This window comes from Tripterygium wilfordii, chromosome 6 (assembly GCF_013401445.1).
Source record: "Tripterygium wilfordii isolate XIE 37 chromosome 6, ASM1340144v1, whole genome shotgun sequence".
Lineage (NCBI taxonomy): Eukaryota > Viridiplantae > Streptophyta > Magnoliopsida > Celastrales > Celastraceae > Tripterygium > Tripterygium wilfordii.
In genome coordinates, this window is record NC_052237.1 from 10,764,539 (window position 1) to 10,781,928 (window position 17,390).

Sequence of the window (17,390 nt, forward strand, 5' to 3'; positions counted from 1 at the left end):
TGAATTTGACCACGATAACTCTTAACACAAATAGGAGGTTATGAGTTTGAGTCCCATGAGTATTTTTATCATTGAAATTTGCGAGATAGATCCTTGCTCCGTATAGAACAAAATGTCAGTTTCCTCCATATAAATAAACCAGAGTTCTACAACAAGATCACACCGGTTTACTCCGTATCCAAATGAAAGCTCAGTTCTTGCATGCTTATCCCATTATTAGAACTGTAAATGACCACCTGTATTTATCTCCATTTCTAATGAAATTACACCACCCATGACTAGACTAGTCCAGTAGTCCTCACTAGCAATCATTAAGTGGAAGCAATGGTTCAAGTAAGTGCCTCTAGGCAGCAATGCATCTCATATCTAATATGTGCATAATATAGGAAAACAATGTAATCTATCTTCAAAATAGCTCTCTGCTTATAACAAGCTGCAAATAGAACAAAATGTCAGTTTCCTCCATATAAATAAACCAGAGTTCTACAATAAGATCACACCGGTTTACTCCGTAAACAAATGAAAGCTCAGTTCTTGCATGTTTATTCCATTATTAGAACTGCAAATGACCTGTATTTAGCTCCATTTCTACTGAAATTGAACAACCCATGACTAGATTAGTCCTCTATGCTTTCACTCCCAATCTTCATCGGCCAATTGATCATCAGTCTCTTCCCTTGGTGGCCTAACTACCAACACAACAGCTGCTAAACTTTCATGGACACCCCTTCCCTTCAAAGCTGATCCTCTCTCCACCTTCAAGCCGCCACCGTCAGCAGTCACCAAATAAAAGCCATCATCGTGCTCCACCTCCTTCCTACCCCTATCAGCCACCACCAAAATAGCCTCCTCCTTATACCACCTATTTGCCTTCCAAGGCAACACCCTGGCATCCCCAAATGCCACCACCACTCCTCGTCTTCCCAAGCTGACTACCGGCTCCCAACCTGGGAAAACCACCCATCTCTCCCATCCTTTTTCTGCCACAACCACGCCAAACTCCCCCTCAGTCCTACACTCCAGAGGCGCTTCCAAAAACCCTTTCTCCCTCTCCTCTGCTCTACAGACAGGCAAAACCACCACCACACTCGCTTCTGCAACCTCACCAAGTTTCATCCTCACAATTGGAACCTTAACAACATCCTCAGTTTCCTTTCCTCTCCCTTCACCCTTTCCTTCCAATTCCTGAACTAATACACTCTTCGCTTTCTCAGATTGAGCAACCTGTAGAGCCTCCTGTAATGTAACTGTTCTCTGTTCTGATGGGTCTTTATGCTCTCTACTCTGTCTATAGTACATAAACGATAAGCAGTCACCTGGAAGGGCGTAATTGAAATATTCCCACGATTTATCTCCCCTCCTGCGAGGAAAATCCTTCATGGCACGAGCAAGATCTCTAGCGCCCTCGGCATCAAGCCGATTCTCCACAACAAACCGAGCCGCCTCCGCCCTCTGCGTGATGCTGAGGAGCCTAATTTCGTAGAGCAGCTCGGCACCACCGGTGTCGAAAGCCGAGACAATATCTGGGTCGGTCTTTGATTGGAAGAGGGAGTCTCGGACTTGGGCGGCGACCACGAGGCGGTTCTGCTCAACACCAGAAATGCCAGTAGCTTCTTCAATGGAAGGAGGGGTAAACCCTTCCCGGACTAGGGAGGGAATGAGTGGGGCCCACTCGTGCCAGAGGCCCAGGCGGTTGGCCAGGACGTCGAGGCGTTCGGAGGTGTCGAGGGAACGGAATTTGGAGGGGACGGGAGACGGAGGAGGCCTGAAAGGCTGGTATACCTGCTGCTGCTTGTTTGAAGAAGGTGAGGAGGGGATGAGAGTGGCAGAGATGGGATGAAGGAGGTGTCTTGAGGGTTTGATCAGGGGAAAGAAGCCACTGGTGTGGTTGACAGGGAGAGAGATCATGGTGGCTTCTTCAATGGGTGGAGGTGGAACAAACAGAAGGAAGACTTATCTGTTCCGCACACTGAAACTCGCACAGCGGAGAGAGAATCATGGGGTCCGGCCAGGCCAGCCCAGCCCAGCCCAACTCTAAATCGAACAATGGGCCAGTCGGGATTTCTCAAATTAGCCCAGCCCAGCCCATATGGTGTACAATTTTACTTAATGATATTATTAGTTTTTTGGACGATTTTAAAAAAAAAAAAAAAACCCTATGATCGTATAACTTTATACAAAAATGAACTTATATGATGCAGGCAGTATAATATAAATATATCTTCAACTCATTTTTATTTTATAAGCAGCAGGAGCTTAATATAAGACATAGCATATCAATTGACGAAAACACAAATTCGTCATTTTATATTCTGAGAGAGAAAATGTAAACCCTAGAAAGATACCTAACAATGCCGGTGAAAGTATTTCCTCTCTCTGTCTCTCTTTGATTATATTTTTCTCTCTTAAATCAAACACGTAATTTTTTTTCTCCTTATATTCGAAACTATTTGGCTTATATTTTATTTTAGATTCCATGATACATTGATACTGCTAGAAAAAATATTTCCTCCTAGACACATAATCATTACAGGCTTGTTTGGATTGAAAAATGAGAGTATCGTAGAATTAATTGAGGGAGGGTTATGTGAGGGGGAGTTAGGGGAGGGAGACTATCTCTACTCACCCTTACTTTGATATAGGGTAGAGTGAATGTGAGTTAATTAAGAGGTAAGAGATGTGAGTTAATGGGATGATTTCGAAAATACCAAACAAATTTTTCTCTCACTTCACAAACCCTCCAAATCGAGGGGTAATAAAATGTTGAGTTGAAAAGTTAAGTGACGGGAACTTCCCTCCCTTCATCCCACTTTATTCTTCCTCCTACAATCCAAGTAGGATAAAGTTACCATTCTTTACTTAACCCTGCTCATTTAACTCTCTATAACATCATTCCAAGCAAGCCCTATAAGTCATAAAATACAGCCCATTAATTATCGGGCTCTAGCCCATTCTCCATAAAGCCCAACTCCACTTATAAACTATAAAGCCCAACAAAAGCCCATACGAAAGCATATGGGCAGTCAGAGCTAGGGTTTCACAGCCATTTTGTTAGGATCAACTGTGGTCGTCCAGGATTAGAGTCTGCGCGTCAGATAGGGGGAGGGGACTGAGGAGGAGTTAGAGAGGGAAAGATGGTTAAATTTCTCAAACCAAATAAGGCAGTGATTATCCTTCAGGGCCGGTATGCCGGCCGGAAGGCTGTTATTGTCAAGAATTTTGACGATGGCACTCGCGACCGTGCATACGGCCACTGTTTGGTTGCAGGGATAAAGAAATACCCGGCGAAGGTCATCAGGAAGGATTCAGCCAAGAAGACGGCGAAGAAGTCACGAGTCAAGTGCTTCGTCAAGCTCGTCAACTACCAGCACTTGATGCCTACCCGTTACACCCTGGATTTGGATTTGAAGGACATTGTGACCATCGATTCTTTGCAGAGCAAGGACAAGAAGGTCTCAGCTTGCAAGGAGACCAAGGCCAAGTTCGAAGAACGATTCAAGACCGGCAAGAACAGGTGGTTTTTTACCAAGCTTAGGTTTTGAAAGGTTTTGTTACTGGTAGTTTTTGTTGGATCTGACGTCTTTTGAAACGATGAGTTCAAAAGAACAGTTTTTGTTACCGTTTTGATGAGACATTTATTTCTTTGATTATATGTAATAGTTGATTTGAGATTGGAGGTCATGGTTGTTAAAACTATTTTGGATCTATATCTGGGCATGTTTTTTTTCTTAAGAATGATCATGTTTTATCAGTTTTTTCATCTGTCTATCTCTTTGTGTGTTTTATTTGCTCTCATGGAATTTTGTTCTTATGGGATTCTGCTGCAGCTGGCTTTCTGATATTGTACTGCTAATCTATGGTGGTCTCCCTTATGAATGTTGTTCATTATTCCATTGGCATTTCAAATTATGGGAAGCTTGAACAAATGGTCTGCTTCTTGGAATAGATGCATTGTAGTTTGACTTTTGATTTACAAACAGTTTCCTATCTGTTATGGTTCATAATATTTTACTGGAATTTTAAGCTTGGTTTAGGATCTCAATGAATAGTTAATATGGATTCACGTAGTCAATCCCAGCCTTAATATTTCTAATGTTTTGCAAGTGGACATTTTCTTGCAACTGTTGGGTTGTGGCTTCCCACATGCCTCTTTTCAGCCCGTGGCTCTTACCTCTATAATTAGTGTGAAATTTTTAGATCTGAGATTGTTTAATTAGGTCACATGTGATGCATATTATTGTAATCATTAGACTAGGCTGAGTAAATTTTAGAATTCCTCATTCATGGCTGTTCTAGATTTAGATCTTGATTTATTTTTAGGTCGATTTTTCTTTAATGGTATAATTTCTTTTGCCTTATCTTATATATGATTCTAAACCTTTCCAGAGTTCTTGTCTGCAAGCCATAGAATCGTTTTCTGGATACAAGTTGTAAATGCAATTCAATTTATTGGTTTTTGAATAGCATGTGCCCACAGTCTAAAAGGCTAGCTGTTATTGTCTCAAGCTATTGGTTTGATTTGTGCCATTTTTTATTTTGGTTGGAATGTTAGCGTCTTGTATATTATGAGTTGAGAAATGGAAATAAAAAACTTAGTGAAAGTGTGAAACAACATTTTGTTATCAATACCTTCACATATTTGTGTGTTTTTCTTTTCCTTTCAAAACGATACCTACATTGCCTGTGTTTTTGTGCATTAAGGAGTCGTGGCCTAGCCAACTTAACTTTAGTTCCATTTTTTCTCAAAGAATCGTTTTTTACTGGAAACTAAGTTTTTATTTAATAATGTGTTTGCATGTTAATTTCTCTTATGGTTATCTTATGTACTTTTTTTTTTCCTGGATGCATGTTATAATATAAGTTTTGGTGTTGTATCAAGGTGCATCTTATCTTTTGCTACTATTCATGTGCCATGCCCTCTTTCAGGGATAACCTACCTCTTCCATGGTAGTACCCACTACCCACCTCTAAACTTATCTTAATTCCCCTAAGTTGTTACTTTTGGCACCATCTTTGTGTTTCATTATAAAATCTTCCGCATTCATAAAAAACTTTTGGAACTCTTCATTGCTCATCTTGAATCTAATTTTGGGCAATGATTTTGTTCCTCGTTTCTGGGATTATAGAAAAGTGGAAGAAAGTAATAATAATCAACATAACAGAAAATAATTTCTCAGCCCTTTGTGATCACCTTTCCGTATACATGATCGTCTAAATAATTAAATGTTCACAGAATTTGCTCACGTAATTTAGAAATTTTGAGTGGTTTCAGTGATCTTGCGTTCATTCCAACAAAATGGTTGCAGTGACCTGCATGATATATTGATATCTGATATGTAGTTGCGTATGCTCTTTGATCATTCTGTTATAGATTTTCCTGTCTGTCGTTGATGATGCCATTGATGGTGCTTTGATGATAATGCTTGTATTGGTTGATGGGGATCTGTTTGTGCATTTGTTTGTGAATGAGGCGTTACTGCATTAGTGCTTCCTGAGGTTCGCTCACATAGACAGACTTTGTGCCAAGCACTTTTAAAAGTTTGGAATGTTGATTTAAATGGTTGAAATATGAAGATTCAATCCGAGAAAACAAGTTTTGCGGCCATTGTGAATCTGGCTGATCAGTGTGGATGCCCTCTTTTTACAAGGCTATTCCATTAGTAGCATATTTTCCACATGAAACTTGTTTTTATGTTGGATTGTTGCAGATTTAACATGTTGTTTGAATTGTCGCCTGAAATTAGCATATTGTTGGTTGAAATAGAATGGTTACTTACCACTGTTTATTAGAGATTCTTTAGCCTTGAAGTTTTTTACTTGGTGTTTTGTTTTCTATAGTTTGTAAAATCTATCTTGATACTGTCTCTGACTCGATTGGTCAATCCCTAGGCAATTTCTTTCTACTTTGAAAAAGGGTGGTCTTATTTTCATCTTTTATTTTGATTGTTTGGTACAACAATCAACATAACGGTGATTGTTTGGTACAACAATCGACATGACGGGTTGCGCGGGGTCCGTAGCATCACCGTGAGAGAGAGGACCCAAGAGTCAAAATCCCAGCTTGCATTCTAGGCAGGAAGAACCCGATACCTAAAATTGAAAGCTATCGAGTGGCGATGTAGTTAATTCTCTTATCCCACATTCTTCTAGAGAAGATAAGTCTCTCGCCTCACATTGTCTATGAGAAAAATATATATGGAGTACATAATGTGATAGTTAAAACGCATTAACTAGTAACAAACGTTATTGTTGAGCTCAAATCAGTAGGGCCTAGGGTTGGATTGACTAGATTTTTTATGTAATAAAAATGGGACTTAAAAATGATTTTTGTTGCCCAGCAACATGGTTCAAGTGCTGTTAGACTAACACCATAACACGCCCCTATGCCTATGGTAACAAAGAGTCAAAGACAACCATAGTTTAGAAATAAAGAGAGGTAAAATACAGAGTCTCCAATCGCGCCATATCTAGGTCACCATCGATAATCCCAACGAAGGTTCACAAGCTTCTCTCAAAAAAAAAAAAAAAAAAGAAGCGAAGCTGTGTAGGATCTTTGATAATGACGGTTATGCTACGATCGGCGACGACGAAGACGACATAGATGTTTTTACTTTATATTTATAGTATTGGATTAGTTATTTTACAAAATTAGGTCAACACCTCTCTGCTTTCTTCCCACATTTGCACGGCGCCCCTCTCCCCTCCGTTTCTCAAACTCGCCGAGAAAACTAAGAGAAATCAGAATCTCGGAAATCCTCTAAAAAGGGAAGATGTTGACGGTTATTAGATCCATTCTCGGTGGCCAGAAGCTTAGGCGTCCGGGGATTCTAGTGCAGCAGCATTGCTGGTACTCTGCTCCCGGATCGGCCTCAGCTGCTGCCATCGAAGCAGATAGAAGCATAAGAGAAGGTCCGAGGCGCGATTGGACTCGCCAGGAGATCAATAACGTTTACAATTCTCCTCTTCTCGATCTTATCTTCCATGGAGTCTGTATTCCTGTCCCTCTCTCCCTCAATTTTTCTCTCGTTCTTATACAATATTTATAGCATTTTCTCGACTACCAAACACTGTTAAATTTTTTTCCCTGCATTTCAAAGTTTTCTTGCTGTACAACTTCTTGTAGAGTTGTCGTTTGATTAACTTCAATATGGTCCTATTTCAGGCTCAAGTGCACAGGCATGCTCATAACTTCAGGGAAGTTCAGCAATGTACCCTTCTATCAATCAAGACTGGTGGTTGCAGTGAGGATTGTTCATATTGTCCTCAATCCAACAGGTATAAGACTGGTCTGAAGGCCCAAAAGCTTATGGCTAAGGAGTCTGTCCTGGAGGCTGCTCAAAAAGTTAGTTGCCCTTATTTTTTTCTTGGCTCTCATTACCTTATCTAGACTTTTGATTGTTTGATTTGCTTAAGTAATGATGCATGAAACTTGCCTTTGGTGGTTGAGTTTTTATCATAGTTTTGCCCTTTGAAGCTGAAATATATGCCTTTTTTCATTTTACCAATTCTTGCTAAGTGTGTTTCTTCATTGAACTGATGCTTAATGAAATTTTTGTTCAACTATGAAACTCCTTTATTGCAACATTGATTGCTTTAGCATAAAGGCATTTTTGATTTGTTGACTTGTCACACACTTACACTGACCATGGCACTGTTATAGCTTCTTGGTGTACTCTTATTAAAATCCATAACTTCACTGATTCACATTCAATCTAAATGCGCTCTATGTTTTGTTGGAATTAACATTCTAAATTTGTTTGTCAAAGTACATAATTCTGCGATCATCTATACATTGGACTTAAGAGTTAATCCTTGGCGAGCAAAGTGCTCTTTATTGCTTTTGAGTTTTATTATTCTCAACTTCATCTGGTACAATTGATATTTGAGAAGTTGCTGGCAATGCTGTTTTGTTATAATTATAATTACCTGCTGATGTGCTAGCAGTTTTCCATTGAATTTGATAGGATTTATCTTATACATTGGTTATCATTTTTCTAATTTTCATACTCTACGTTGTAGGTTGTACTGATCTTTTGGCACAATGTCCTTGTATTTGTATGCTTTTGCAGGCAAAAGAGGCAGGGAGTACACGGTTCTGCATGGGTGCTGCATGGAGAGACACGACTGGAAGGAAAACAAACTTTAACCAGATCCTTGAATATGTAAAAGAAATAAGGTAACAACTTAACACCCTGTTTGGTTTTTTAACAGCGAAAAATACGTAGAAAATTACAGTGGAGGAGGTCATTGTAATTGTTGGGATGCCAATATCCTTAGGGAGTAGTAATACAAATTACTTGTGCTACTTTCCTGAATGCATAACTGGGTTTCTAAATTTTCTTTTTTACTGATATTGTAACGTACACATGAGTTTCCTTGTAAGGTTAAACAAGCTTGCTTGTTATCCAAAAGCTATGTGTCTCCTTAGAACTGTAATAAATTATTTAGCGATGTGGGTTGCCTAAGAAAATATGTTATGACAATGATGGGTCCAGGGGAGGAGAAGCAATTTTAGGTCCCTGGATAACCACAAAAGTAATAAAATAAGGACATTAAAGTTCAATCTAGGTGACCTAATGGTTGATCCTGTTCTGTGGTTTATATAGTTGCCGGTTTCAAAGTCTACCATCATTGGTTTTATGATTTTTAACATAATCTAAGTGGCCAAATTTTGGTGCATGTGGGGTATTGTACCCTTGCAAGTCATATCAAAAGGCCTCCAATCCATGGTTCAACCCTTGAAACCAGAGATGTATCAATGCTAACCTTGCAATCGAGAGCAGATATGCTTTTAGGGAGTCATTTGGACACATAATCGTTGTATAATCTAGCAGTTTTACCCCTCTGTAAACTAATTGTATACATGTAGAAGTGATTTTGACATTTGGACACATAGAACGTACATTTACCATATTGTATTGTGTTAAGGATTATGCATACATATGGTTGTACATATTCGTTCTACTGTTTCACTACACAGCATTTATTTTTTATTCATGTTTGTAGTGACTTTGATATCTGCCCCAAATAGTTTGGTATGTGTGCTAAATCACTTTATTTTCTTAATTCTCGTCTCTTACTTATTATTTGTGATGTATTCAGTGTTGTCATTTTTACCATTTATTGTCTTTGTATGTCTCAGGGATATGGGAATGGAGGTATGCTGCACGTTGGGCATGCTAGAAAAGCAGCAGGCTGTGGAACTTAAGAAAGCAGGCCTTACGGCGTATAACCATAATCTGGATACCTCGAGAGAACATTACCCAAATGTTATCACCACAAGAACTTATGATGAACGCCTGCAAACTCTTGAGTTTGTGCGAGAAGCAGGAATAAATGTTTGTTCAGGTGATTTTCTTAGATATATATATATTTCATTTTCTTAAAAACAAATGTGATCTGGCCATAAACCTTGACCATTTCTCCCCTGCCATTTCCTGTTTAAGTGAAACCAGTTTGATTGGTCAATTAGTTTTGAGCTGAAAAGAAGCATGAGGTGTGATTTTGGACCTTGCGTATAACAGAAAACCTAGTGAGCAATAAGCCAAAGCCTTATAAAAAATTAAAATATGTGTAAAATAAGGTAAAAAAGTGCTCAATATAAGTATAAAATAAATTAGCCCAAAAACAAATGAGCCAAAAATCTAAAAATAACAAAATAAAATAAAAAGTGGTGCTCAATATATGGTGCAATTGATGGTGTTTGCACCAAAGAGGCCCTTAAATGTTGTATTTGAAATGGACTTGATAATATAGCAAAAAGAAGAGTCAGAGAATGTTGCCTGGAGTTGTCAAGAAAGATCTGATTTGAAAGAATCTTGTGGCAAAAAATTTCCTTGGACTGAAGTGAATGAGAAAAAGACATATGGTTGATCCTTATTGGTGTTAAAGCTTGTTGACTTAGTTACAATCCATGTAAACTGAAGCTGGATATCACTTGCATCATCAATTTCCGAGACTACTACACTAGTCAGAATTATTGATTAAGCTCGGACGATGGTTTTTCAACTCATGAAAACAATGCAAAGAAGTCTCTAAACCTTGCATAGTATTTCCCTGATGTATTACCTCACAGTGGGACTAGTAGACCTCAGCTTGTTTGCATAAGATTGTTGAAGAATGATTACATTACTCTTTCCTTTCTTTTAACCTGATAGGAGGCATCATTGGACTTGGAGAAGCAGATGAGGACAGAGTTGGTTTGTTGCATACACTGGCTACACTTCCTTCTCACCCCGAGAGTGTTCCCATAAATGCACTGTTGGCCGTGAAAGGCACACCTCTTGAAGATCAGAAGGTGATTCCATGCTTCTTTAACGCAAACGGATTTTTTGGTAAATGTTGGCCTTTTCTTTTTTTATTTAATCTTGTGTAGTGATAATTTCTTCTTAGCAAAGGAGCATTTGTTGTTCTGTGAAAGTTATTGTGAATGCATATAATATGTGCTCCAAACTTTTCCTCTGCCTAAGGCAAAGGAAACCTTTCTCCTATTACATGGAACCGATGTCCGTTGCATCCAGGAAAAGCAAATTATGTGTAGTCCTTGAGATTAGAGATCCTAATCAATGTTCGTTTTCCATTACCTTGGGTGTATTGACCACTATTTAATTTTGGCTGCTACATCCCTGTCATATATAGATGATAAAGTATAACTTTTTATTTCCCCTCTTCTCAAGAGATAGAATTTTAGCTTTAAGCTTTTATGCAATTCTTAGTTGACTAACAAAAGATCCTCTCTTCTCTCCCTTCCTCCCTCCCTCCCTCTCTCCCTCTCTCCTTTCTTTAGTTGACCAAATTAATTATTTCATTCTCAACGGTTCAAGAGAGTCAAACACTCAAACCTCATAATTCAGACATGAGTTAGCTCCTTCCCCTACATATGCATCTTTCTCATGACGGATAGTAATTTGATTGAGATCAAATGAACAGAAAATACCATCATAATGCAGTCATTCTAAATTTCTAATCCATGCACAAGGTAAACCCATGGTTCAAGAGAGCCAAACCTCATAATTCAGACATGAGTTAGGCATTGCTGATATGCATCTTTCTCATGAAGGATAGTAATTTGATTGAGATCAAATGAACAGAAAGAACTATCATAATGCAGAACTGCCAATTACCTGCAGAATATCATTCCTACTTGAGAAACGTCGAGTATAGATTTTCACTGTTTGTATCATTTGCATAATCATATGATTTTCCATGAGAAATCAGGCGAAGATTGCTTTGTACATATTGAAAAATGACGTCTCTGTTTTTCTCCCATCTTGTTTCTCCTTGCACCTTTTTTCAGCCCGTTGAGATATGGGAGATGATACGGATGATTGCCACTGCCCGTATAGTCATGCCAAAAGCAATGGTCAGACTGTCAGCTGGCAGAGTTCGTTTCTCCATGCCAGAGCAGGCATTGTGCTTTCTTGCTGGTGCGAATTCCATTTTCACTGGCGAGAAGCTTTTGACGACTCCAAACAATGACTTTGATGCAGACCAACTGATGTTCAAGGTCCTTGGATTGATTCCAAAAGAGCCCACTTTTCCAGAAGATGAAGACTCCTTGGACGCAGAGAAGTGCGATGAAGCTGTTTCCAGTTCAGGTTAAATGATTAATTTGAACGGGGTGTATCTGCTGCATTGTTACAGTCTAGAAATACTTGTTTAGGATGTTCAGAAACTTGTTCATGGAATCTTTCAATGATAAGTTAATCATCAAGTTGTGGCTACATCTAATCCTTCTCATATTATTTAATGTCTTGATCTATAAGTAGTTTGGATACTTATGAAGAATTGTGCCGTCCCGTCCCGATGTTTGGCATTCAATAATTTAACATGTTGGTTTTTCATACCTATATATGCCTACAGGGGAAGAGGGTAAGCACAATATTCTTTGAGGAAGAAAATCATTGACTTGTAATTGTTATGAGCAAATTTAAGGTTGGGCTCTGCTGAAATTAATTCATACATTCAGATCTCTCAGCTGACTTGTACGAGTTGTACATAGAAGAATGGAAGGCAGAATTCGATTTGAGTTTGTTCTTCACCAGAATTCACCTTCCAAACTTTGGAGTGAGACCCATTTGATGCTGTTCGGTTTAGTATTGAGATGTCTTCTTGGCTCATCCACATAGTTCGGGTGTTGTTTGTTCAGCTCATCACATCAACTTGGCCTTGATCGACAACTCGGGGTGAGCCTTTTTGGCACCTCAAAAACACCTTGCTCGACACCTCTATGGAAAGTTGTTTGGCACCTTGGCAACACCTTACTCGGCACCTTGGCGGGGTAGGTGTGGCACCTCGAAAACCTTGATCGACACCTCGGTGACACGCTCGTCATTTCATTGGAGGGTAATTTTTAGTATCATCATAAGCCTCATACCTCTGCATGCGCGATCTGTTCGATCGGGGTGATGGTATAAGCCAACCAAGTTGCAGAGCATCATGTTGCTCGGGTCCTCTATGGTTGATCGAGGTGCTTTTCCTTTGGGGGTCCGAGCATGTTTCATTGCTTGGATTCCCTTCTTTTGGCTAGTGGTTGTTGAGTTTGTTTGCTCAGCCACTTGAACTTGAAAATTTTCGTAAGTGTCAGTGTTTGTCGAGGAGATTTGTGTTGTAGGGCGTATTGTTCCAACCAAGGTGCGGTGGGCTGTACGATGGACAATGCTAGCCGAGGAGCTTCGTACTTAGGACGTAATGTGTTAGCCGAACTGAGGTGAGTTGTAGGGCACACCTTGTCGAGATGCTCTCTCCTTAGGTGTCGTGTGTTGTGTCTCGTGTGGGGTGCTTGGGTACATTCTTCTCGGCTGGGCACCTCGGCTCTACCTTGATCAACGGTCGAGGTAGATCCTCTTTTGATGCGCTACTCGACATCTTGTGTCACGTGTCATGATTTTATTGGAGGATGATTTTATATTATCATTATTTATTTATGATGAGAGTCAAATAATTAATTTTTCTACACTCAATATAATATAATATAATAGCTATTTCAATATCAGAAATTCAATCATAGAGTACTAAAACAAAAGAAATAAAAAAAAACCTGAAAAAACAACTTTTAGTTGATGGTGTTATATAAAATGAGAAAATTTTAAGACAGATTTCAAGGGCTCGAACAGTAATTCTATAGAAGCCCAAATGAAAATTAAAAGACCCCTAAGAAATCAGTTGACCTAAATACCCTTCCATCTCTGCTTACCCAAAAACCTGTATTTCCCTTCTCAACCCTCAACGCACACACTCCCTCTTCTGCCCCTTCTCTAATTCCCAATCCAACCCTTCTCATCGTCTGCCCTTCCCGATGTTCTCCAGTTACCCGCCAATTTCCCTCTAATACCCAATTTTCAAATTCTTTATGCTGATTTTCTCACTCACATCGTCAATCTCTGCCTCTCGCGAAAGCCCCAAGTTGTCTTCTTTCGAAATTCGATCCGCGCCTTTTGTTATGGTACTGCTTCTACACTTTACTTCTCCTAAACCCATTTGTTGCTTTTTTTTTTGTGTGTTATATGCGAGATAGACCTGTAGTCTGTGTTTGCTGCTGGGTTTTTGGTCCTCTCTTTTTTGGGCGTTAATTGGTATTTTTTGCTCTTGATCTGTTTCTAATTTTATGTTTTGTGATTGTTTTGATTGGTGGTATCTGTTGGTTTTTCTTGAAATTTGGTAGTTTGGTGAGTAGGTTAGTACAACAGCAGTGATCGAAGTTAATTTTGTAGCTGACAGAGTTTGTCAATATCTTGTTATACATGAACATGATTGGTTGTCAAGGTAGAGTCTTTGCATTCGATTTTTTGTTCTTTTTTTTTAATTTCTTTTGAAGCTAATAGATTCTGTTCTATTTTCGAAGGGTTTTCTTTTTCCTTATCTCTAGACATGCATTTTCGATTCTTGACTGGGATTATCCTATTTGATTGCTCATAAATAACGAAGAGGAAGGATTTAACATTTGGACTTGTTGTGGTCTTGGGAATATGCCATTCGCCTATGAATTTCACTTATAATCTCAAATATTTTTCTTATAACATGTATTGGTTATGATATGTGAAAGAGTAGTGATGAGAGCAGCAGTGTGGGGTTTTGGGCGGCGCGGGTTGAGTTTGGGTGGTCTTTCCTTAAAATATTTATTCTTTTCTTCTGCATTTAGATAGCCATTCTATTCTGTTTGTCTTAATACATGAGGTGTTGTAATATTTCTTTCTTTCATTGTCAAGTTCAGTGACGCAAGACTCGCCTGGTTGCATGTCGTGAAAAGCTGTCACTCTGTAAATTGTTTACTGTTCAATAAGTGACAGAATGTATGTGAGCCTCTTAGGATAAACTGCTGAATCAGGTATGTTCTTCAGTTGTATTTATCTTATGTGTACTTTTTACCTAGTTTGGAGGATTGTGCTCTAGGTTTCAAATGGTTATTTTCCATGACATTGGTTTCTTGCTTGGCAGGCATAATCGATTCAGTTGGAAAGTCATTGTTTCAGCTATCAGTTTATAAATTGGTATTACTTTGTTCGTGGGCGAGTTATTGCTGTTAATAATATATTCTGATTGATTACTTCAATGACTAATCATGAATTGATACTGGGGCGAAGTCACAATTTGGCTCTGGGGCAGAATCAGACATTGGTGCTGGGCCATAATAATATGGGGCTTGGTCAGAATCATGAACTTGAATTAAGACAAACCCATGAACATCATTTGGGTTTGGGACCAAACCACCATGAACTGGGCCTAGGGCATCCTCATGACCATGATCTGGGGTTAGGACAGAGCCATGACCATGACCTAGGATTGGGACACGGACATGGTGACGGAGACGATGATGGCCACAATTATGGCCATGCTAATGAGCTGCCACTGGATCGAAAACCTGAACATGTTGAGCATGAGTTGGCTCTTCCTTCGCAGAACCATGAGTTATCTTTATCAGAAAACCATGAATTGGTTGTTTCAGATGGCCAAGAACTTGATGAGAATCTTGAACTAGCTGTGGATCAGAACCAGGAGATGGAGATGGAATCTCAGGATTTGGCTATTCAGGAATCTCATCTTTTACTTGATCCTCTTCAAGTTGTTCAGGCCCGTACTGTTGTTGCAAGTCCTAATTACGAGCTTTCTGTGGGGCAAGAGTTTTCAGATGTCAAGAGCTGCCGTAGGGCATTGAGGGATACAGCAATCGCTCTCCATTTTGAAATCCAGACCATAAAGTCAGACAAGACCCGCTTCACAGCCAAATGTGCAACTGAGGGATGCCCATGGCGCATACATGCAGCAAAGCTCCCTGGTGTCCCAACTTTCACAATCAGGACCATCCACGAGTCACATACATGTGGAGGAATATCTCATCTTGGCCACCAGCAAGCCTCAGTTCAATGGGTTGCAAACTCTGTGGAGCAACGGCTTATGGAAAATCCAAGTTACAAGCCAAAAGAGATACTGGAGGAGATTCACCGGATTCATGGGATAACCTTATCTTATAAGCAAGCCTGGCGAGGCAAGGAGCGTATCATGGCTGCTATGCGTGGATCCTTTGAAGAGGGGTATCGCTTACTTCCACAATATTGTGAACAGGTGAAGCAAACGAATCCAGGGAGTATAGCATCTGTTTATGGAAACCCAACAGATAACAATTTCCAGCGTTTATTTATATCTTTCCAGGCATCAATATATGGTTTTCTGAATGCATGTAGGCCACTCCTTGGCCTTGATAGAACCTTTCTTAAAAGTAAGTATCTTGGGACTTTGCTTCTTGCAACTGCTTTTGATGGAGATGGTGCTCTATTTCCTCTGGCATTTGGCGTTGTTGATGATGAGAATGATGATAATTGGATGTGGTTTCTGTCTGAACTTCATAACCTGCTCGAGATTAATACGGAAAATATGCCTAGGCTTACAATTTTGTCAGATAGGCAGAAGGGAATCGCAGAGGCAGTAGAGGCAAATTTCCCAACAGCTTTTCATGGATTTTGCATGTGTCACCTGAGTGAGAGTTTCCGAAAGGCGGTTAATAATAACTCAATGCTTGTCAATCTGCTGTGGGAAGCTGCTCATGCATTGACTGTAATTGAATTTGAAGCAAAGATTCTAGAGATTGAAGAGATATCACAAGATGCTGCATACTGGATTCGTCGAATTCCTCCGCGATTGTGGGCGACTGCTTATTTTGAAGGAACAAGGTTCGGGCATTTGACAGCTAATATAGTTGAATCATTAAATTCTTGGATTCTGGAGGCCTCAGGGCTTCCAATAATTCAGATGATGGAGTGCATTAGGAGGCAGCTAATGACATGGTTCAATGAACGTAGAGAGACCAGTATGCAATGGACATCAATACTTGTCCCTTCTGCTGAGAGGCGTGTAGCAGAGGCTCTTGAGCGTGCACGCACCTATCAGGTGCTTCGTGCTAACGAAGCCGAATTTGAAGTTATCTCTCATGAAGGAACGAATATTGTAGACATACGGAATCGCTGTTGTCTTTGTAGGGGATGGCAGTTGTATGGTTTGCCCTGTGCACATGCTGTGGCTGCCCTTCTCTCCTGCCGGCAGAATGTCCACAGATTCACAGAAAGTTGTTTCACTATAGCTACCTATAGAAAGACATATTCACAAACCATTCATCCAATTCCAGATAAAAGTCTTTGGAAGGAGTTATCTGAGGGAGACCCCAATGCCAACAGAGCTCTTGAGGTTGTAATCAACCCACCAAAGTCACTTCGTCCACCTGGTCGACCAAGAAAGAAGCGAGTGCGAGCAGAAGATCGTGGTCGTGTTAAGAGAGTCGTGCATTGTAGCCGTTGCAATCAGACGGGCCATTTTCGAACTACTTGTGCAGCACCAATTTAAATCATGACTGGTATAAATAACTCTGGTTAGGTCGCTCGTGTGTGGAAGGCTTCTTGCTGCTATTATTCATGTAGTATCGAACTAGTTTCGACTTTTAAAGTGTTTTTTTTTTCTTTTTCTTTTCCTTTCCCTTTTTATGTTCTTTGTGATATTGATGCAAATTAACTTATAATCAGCTATCCCACTGAATGTTCACGTTAATAATACAAAGTCATGGAAGATTATACAGATTTTTGCTTCTTGCTTGGCAGGTAGAGTTCTTGTTGCTCAGCATGAAGTTTGCAAATTGGATTTGTCCATGCATGCTCATTCTTACAGATATATATCAGATGATAAACATGATTGTGAGTGCGCAAACTATCTGCTTTAGCCTTTATCCACTCTTTGTTTTCCATCTATAGCCTCTGGTTTGTGCCGTCGTTGAATGTGGAGTGTAACTCCTAAGAGTGGTATTAGAGGGAGGTTGTTTAGCTTGAATGTGGATTGTATCTGCATAACTCCTTCTTCCACATAGTGGGTTTGATCCCGACCCACAAGTGAGGGGATATATGTGGTAA

The 17,390-nt window shown here is 39.7% G+C and overlaps 4 protein-coding genes across 5 annotated transcripts; 3 read left to right on the forward strand and 1 right to left on the reverse strand.

The window, feature by feature from the left end:
- Positions 1-103: 103 nt before the first annotated feature.
- On the reverse strand, positions 104-1,968 carry LOC120000845 (rubisco accumulation factor 1.1, chloroplastic-like). Its single transcript, XM_038849005.1, has one exon. The coding sequence runs from the start codon at positions 1,906-1,908 to the stop codon at positions 634-636; it is 1,275 nt and encodes a 424-aa protein (XP_038704933.1). The 5' UTR covers positions 1,909-1,968; the 3' UTR covers positions 104-633.
- Positions 1,969-3,044: 1,076 nt separating this feature from the next.
- LOC119999672 (60S ribosomal protein L27-3) lies at positions 3,045-3,711 on the forward strand. The gene has a single exon (XM_038847376.1). The coding sequence runs from the start codon at positions 3,135-3,137 to the stop codon at positions 3,540-3,542; it is 408 nt and encodes a 135-aa protein (XP_038703304.1). The 5' UTR covers positions 3,045-3,134; the 3' UTR covers positions 3,543-3,711.
- A 2,758-nt stretch (positions 3,712-6,469) lies between these two features.
- LOC120001087 (biotin synthase, mitochondrial) lies at positions 6,470-11,787 on the forward strand. Its single transcript, XM_038849329.1, has 6 exons — positions 6,470-6,986; positions 7,163-7,342; positions 8,070-8,176; positions 9,143-9,348; positions 10,158-10,297; positions 11,297-11,787. The coding sequence occupies exons 1-6, from the start codon at positions 6,771-6,773 to the stop codon at positions 11,600-11,602; spliced, it is 1,155 nt and encodes a 384-aa protein (XP_038705257.1). The 5' UTR covers positions 6,470-6,770; the 3' UTR covers positions 11,603-11,787.
- Positions 11,788-13,184: 1,397 nt separating this feature from the next.
- On the forward strand, positions 13,185-17,063 carry LOC120000806. Of its 2 annotated transcripts, none has more exons than XM_038848946.1 (3): positions 13,185-13,444; positions 14,208-14,326; positions 14,437-17,063. In XM_038848946.1, the coding sequence occupies exon 3, from the start codon at positions 14,551-14,553 to the stop codon at positions 16,831-16,833; it is 2,283 nt and encodes a 760-aa protein (XP_038704874.1). In that variant the 5' UTR covers positions 13,185-13,444; positions 14,208-14,326; positions 14,437-14,550; the 3' UTR covers positions 16,834-17,063. The 2 variants fall into 2 exon arrangements, with proteins under 2 accessions (XP_038704874.1, XP_038704873.1); XM_038848945.1 differs by having other exon boundaries at positions 14,213-14,326.
- The last annotated feature ends 327 nt before the right edge of the window (positions 17,064-17,390 follow it).